We start from the raw sequence: 6,000 nt of genomic DNA, 5'->3' as shown, positions 1-6,000 counted from the left end.
TTCAAATGCACGGGTTCAAATCGAGTTCAAACAAGTGTCTCATTATTTCGTTCAGTTTACTAATCCAATCAATGAAAACCACTGCGCAGAAATATATACTGCGGCTACAGTCATTAGTAATACTATGTGATTCACCAACAGACTATTCGTTATGCTGAAGAACACTGCAACTTCGCGCAAGCTATTATTGATTTGACTGATTATCTACGAATCTCATTTTAATCAGGTTTCCATCGCCATCAATCTCCTAAAATACATATCCGACTTTACAACGCTTGGCGATAACGATCAACGTCACTCGGATTGCGGTGTTTGATCTTTTGGTGTACAAAAGCTTAGAAAGGATATACTATTGAATTTATGACAGCAAGATAATCCCAATACTTGGCTGGTTTCTCACACGCTTTAGCGTAGGTTTTCTCATGCCTCCAATAAAAATCAACTGTACGGTTCAAGACGAAGTTTATTGATTTTTAGGACTGTTGCACAAAGGCTTATCTCAAGTGTGATACGAAACATTATTCCAGCACAGACTGTTAACCGCAATCTGAAATATAAAAACACCTGTAGCGAGAGCTGATTATCGTCTCTGCTGGTCTGCTGTTTCCGTTAGTTGGCCGTTCCCGGACATGGTGACGCCGTTGAACGGCGTTCTGTCGGAATATGAAACTGGAAAATACTCCGATGACAATCCTGTGACGGATGCAAAGTCGTTCTTCAAAAAAGGAACCGGGAGAAAATTACCAGCGATTCCAAACCAGGATATGTGCGTGTCCACGATTGCATGTGATGGATATCCAATCTTGGACGGAAGCGGTGAGTCCGCAAGGCAAGCGACACTGTCTTACCGTAAAATGTTACCAGGGTTGGTGAACGGAGGTAGTCTTGTAAAAAGCCCGCTCCCATCTTCACATTATTATAAGCGTAAACCAACGCCCAGTACCGACGGAATATCCCGTACTGAGGAGCATACGTTTCACGAAGCAGCACAGTCGACGAGGGAGCGGAAGAAATCACCTGGATATTCACCCGGAAACGTTGAGATAACGGTGAGTAATTCTCATGATATGCGAGGAGGCATCTTGCGCGCCTTCGACTTGCATGGGGTAATATGGACGGGCTGTTCAAACCGTTAATATTGGTTAGAACAGTGTACTGTAAATTGAGGCGCCTATATGCGTAAACTATTTCCCCATCTGGTGTATTACTGGAGAGCTCCAGCGTGAATGAATTTTACAGCACGGAGTGGAGTGGATCAACAAAAACCATATCATGTCCCACTTGCTTTGGTTGCGGATAGGATTGCGTCTAAAACAAAAATCAATTTAAAACAAATACGTTTAAAATAAGGCCCTTGTTTAAAACATTTTTTTATTGTTTTTTCAAAGCCATGACACCCCTGTTATCATACGCCGCGTGCAAAACCAATATTCTGGTATTTTATTATTCCCAATTGATAACGAATATTTTGAGAACCCGGCTTAAGGGTCCAATTGCTCAAATTGTAATACCGTGTAAATATATTCAAGTGTTGTCTTCATGCGGTTGTAGATGGCATAATGTAATGAGTACAGTTTATGCATGGCATATTTCTGGCACGAAATCTGCATTCCTATCATGATCTGTAACGGGGGTATCGTATTGTGGAGTTATAACCATAATGTATTATTCACGAATTAATCAATGAGTGCTACAACCACGATTTAATGGTCGAACTAAAGATGATGAGTGATAAAGCGAATAACTTGAAATATATTCTGCGTGGTAGAATTAAGAAATTCGAATTCCCATTAGAAAATTGAAACTTCGATTACGAGAATATGATAAATCTATTTCATGAAATACATTTACATTTTATTATTGATTCAAAAATTTCTTTCATTTGCATCCCCCATCCTAACATGCATGTGGCCCAAACAGAGGAATTCAAAAGAATAACGGCGATGTTATCATGTGTAAAACTATATGAAATTATAAGAAATTTTATATACAGTATAATGGTTTCTTTGGAACTAGCGATAATGCACCAACTCAACTTAGGCAGGCCGATTTTTCATATTCAATATTAATTCAAGAAATCTATGCCTAGGTCAACATTAATCCATCCATTTACTCCCAATCAAATTATCCAGTACTCTCCGCCGTCGGATAGTGGCCTGTATAAAATAGATTATATAAATATCGATTTTAGTAGACGACCGGACCCATGTTCAACGTTTACTCATGTGTATTCAATGGGTAAATATTGCATTATTACAATATTACATTTACAGGATGTATTTGCGTCTGGGCTTCATTAGTTGGATAATCACATTGACAATTTGTAGTTAATAAGTTCAACTTTCACAACGCTCACACAGCTGTGCGCTGCGATGTAGATATTATGTGAAGGTGGTGGTAAATAGCGGGATTTTTTCATTTTGGAGATCGTTGCGCTGCCAGGACGACTGGCTCGATTAAGTAAAGTGAATATTGACTTTCATGACTTTCTTCACTTTCATGAACCCTGACACCATATTTTATGTGTGTCCATCGACAGAAACCGTAAGTAAAATGTGATGATATTCAAATGTGCGTCTTCGATGCAGCAATGCAGCACGGTAGTTGCTGGGTGCATTGGTTGTTTGTCGTGTAAAGCATGATTTGCAATTGAATAATATATTCATATTGAAATAAACCTGGGTATTTTGGGCTGACGCTCGCCAGGGGTAATCGTCAGCATCTAGTAGAGAATGGGAAAGAGCATTATATATCGACAATCGTTCTGTGTACCTCCAAGAAGCACTTCAAATCATGATTTACTTATGTTCACAGTCGCCGAATTCGGATAATCGCCTACAGAATTCCCCACCTTCTTCAAATACCACCACTGAAAACGACTTTGATTACAAGGAAATAGAAATGTTCTCGATCGACGCAGCACGTGACGCCGCGAAAAAACAGGAGTCGAGCATACCCGGCGATTGTGTCGCGGAGCGATGGCTGAAAACACAAAGCGATCAGGACCTTTCATCGAAGGCAATCGATTACGACTCGATGTATCAAGCGAGCACCCCACGGAAGGTTGCCGGAATTGATGCTGAAAGTGGATTAGAATCGAAGCGAAGCGGACAATTTCACGAGGAATTAAAAGAGCTGGGTAGGTAGTTTGTTGATACCTAACGAGTGGTCGTTCCAATGAAATAGCTCGATCAGGTTATATGATATTCAAGGTGCCATTGAAATGGGGTCCCATTGAAATAACGTAAATATCACATTCTTAAAGCTTGATTTCATTCGATAACTTTACTATGCCAACCTTGGCAATATTCACGTGTCAACTAATTCGACAATGCGGAGGCCCTGAAATCCGCAGTAGTGGTTTTACGACATGCGATAATACGATCAGTGATTAGAACAAAAACTATTTAAGCCATGTCTCAAAATTTGAATTAATCGCGGGAATCATCGGCGCGTGATTCTCTGACAGTTTTCTGGGTGTAACGCATCAGTCCGATCGACAGTGTTCACTCTCTGGCGATGTTTGTCAGACAGATTATATCTTGATATATTCTTGGAGGTACAGAACTCCGGTGAAGATTTGAATAATATATTCATATTGAAATAGACCCGATAATGTTCAGCTGATACGACTCAGTGTTAATCGTCTAGTAACTAGTAGAAAATTGAAGATAACATTTTATATCAACAATCGCATCACCAAATATAACTCCACCAGCATAAAAAATTGAGTAATCGAGACGTCATTTGGGGATACGATTGTAGATATACAATGTTTCCTTCAATTCTCTACTAGCTGCTGACGATTATTCTCCTGACGAGTGTCAACCGAAAATATCCCGGTTTATTTCAATGCGATTATATTATTCATTTGTGTACTGAAGATTATGTCTCCTAACGTCGCGTCAGCAAAAGGTGATTTACCTAACCTGATGCATTAATCAAGCCTAATTTTGCCCAAGTTAATATACAACTCAATTAGAATGCGTTCAAGCTAGAATTAGGATCCTACAAATCGCCCGACCTCAATTTTCAGTCGCTGTCCAGCGAGATCCTAATAACACATCGCCGGCGACAAGATATCTGACAATACATTCCGAAGAGCAAGACGTTTCGTACAGTTCCTACGAGGCAACACCCCTCAAACTTCGAAATACGACACACACCACTGACCAAGGAATAACGACCGCGATATCAAATTCACCCGAAGAACGCGAACTGGACCATGACAGTCAAGCACAGACAGACAAGTCTGAGAACATGAACCGGCTTATGGAACGCATAGGCCACGGGGGAAAACACCCGGACTCAGCGAAAAAATACTTTGAAGAATGCTCGCCCAGACTTGAGGAGAGAATTCCCATTCTCAAACTCAACGGACGGGATATAGTTACCCCGCCGTCGGATCAGAGCAGCCACTTGTCTACCTCCAGCATCACGACATCGAATCTGCAGCAAGTGTGCAATGAGCTAGAAAGAGAGATACCCGATGAAGGGGATCAGTCACTTGTTTCGAGCCAATCGTTGCAGCCAGTCACGTAAGGAATAAGCATATAAAGTAGATTTTATTGCGCACATATCTCTACTTAAATCATGGTGGTTTTTTCGGATACAAAAGTTGCATTTCAAACGAGATGTTTCAAACAAAAACCATATAAAAATGGTCGTTTTATGAGGCGTTGCATGCGTTGCGTCGTGGCAACAACAAAAAGCAATAACAATAAACATGTTTGTTTTAGATGTTTGTTTTAAATGCAACCAGATGCGTCTCGGGCGTGGAGCCCATAAGTAGTCAGCAGATATGGTTATTTTGGACACGGATTTGGATTTGAGAGGATGTCGGTTTCAAGTATTTGGCGTTGCAAATTTCCTTAACTGAATTTGGAATAATTTCCCCGTGAATCAGGCCACGGTGCGAAATAATCGCAGGATGCGCAATTGCACTTGATATTTGGATTTGCAAATAGTACACCGACCCATATTTCTGAAGCTCCGCGACTCGCGCTACATCATAACACCATAAATGATCAGCAATGATCGTTGCTCTTTAATATTCATAATTTACACACCACCTTATGTTATTAGTTTGGAACGCATTTCCATAAAAAAATGTTCTGATATAATTACCCATTTTCCGCCCTTAATGATTATTCCTAAGCAACCATATAACGATACAAACAAACGGTACATCTAATTATCCTAATTACACCATGGATGGTCATGCGAATTGGCGGAATTATGTGAACAAATTGATAGTATATGCGTGATTCATCACCGTGACGCAACTAAACAAATAGTCCAGCGCAGTCAGGTCGATAACGTGAGTATGCCAGGTTTCCGTGAATAAGGATATACGGGATACAACACTGTCAAAACAAACATCTTCCCATCTTTTATAAACCTGAATCACTCCATACACTACGAATAACATTGATTTCTTAAACAATGACATGCGTCTAAACACGTTACTCATCCTAGCCCGGATCGATTTTCAGACGGAGGAATGCGCGCGAAGCATACGCACCCCGTTACCTTATTGGATCTTCCTTCCATCGATTTCACGTAATCTCGTTATATCGCCCATTTTTGCGCAAAATCAATTGACACTAAATATGTAAACCGCTTTTCTTGAGACACTCCTAATGATATGATCCAAGTTCTACCCGCAAGTGGGGTCTTGACCTCGATATTCGTTATTTTTCATTAAGTTTTGGTTTCGCGGGATATATAAAAACCAGAAACCAATTATTGCAAGAAGAACTCTACATATAGTCCTGCGCTATGCCAATTCAATCCACACAGGGATTCGCGATTCGTATTTCGCAGCTTACGCAGGGGTTAAATTAATCACTGACAAGCATAACGGTTCCGCTGCAAAGCTGAGATCGATCAATAGCACCCAATTCGGTACGATGCGACGGATATGATATTATAATCAGAATATTACAGTGCCAAAAGTCTCTATCTGAACCAGCGTGGAGACGACTCGATTCATGACTG

General features: G+C 40.5%; 1 protein-coding gene across 1 annotated transcript in view; it reads left to right on the top strand.

Annotated features, from left to right (window-relative positions):
- Nucleotides 1-283: 283 nt before the first annotated feature.
- Nucleotides 284-6,000, top strand: part of LOC145443984 (uncharacterized) — a 45,834-nt gene continuing 40,117 nt past the window's right edge. The window contains exons 1-3 of the mRNA XM_080321889.1: nucleotides 284-1,049; nucleotides 2,815-3,139; nucleotides 4,037-4,538. Coding sequence (XP_080178015.1) covers nucleotides 630-1,049; nucleotides 2,815-3,139; nucleotides 4,037-4,538 — 1,247 coding nt within the window. The 5' untranslated portion in view covers nucleotides 284-629. The remainder of the gene's footprint in view (nucleotides 1,050-2,814; nucleotides 3,140-4,036; nucleotides 4,539-6,000) is intronic.

The sequence above is a fragment of the Botryllus schlosseri genome, chromosome 8 (genome assembly GCF_051294905.1).
Source record: "Botryllus schlosseri isolate E-star chromosome 8, Bs_hap1, whole genome shotgun sequence".
In the NCBI taxonomy this organism is placed as follows: Eukaryota; Metazoa; Chordata; class Ascidiacea; order Stolidobranchia; family Styelidae; genus Botryllus; species Botryllus schlosseri.
Note: the sequence above shows the minus strand (reverse complement) of the source record. Positions and strands in the feature narration are given on the sequence as shown.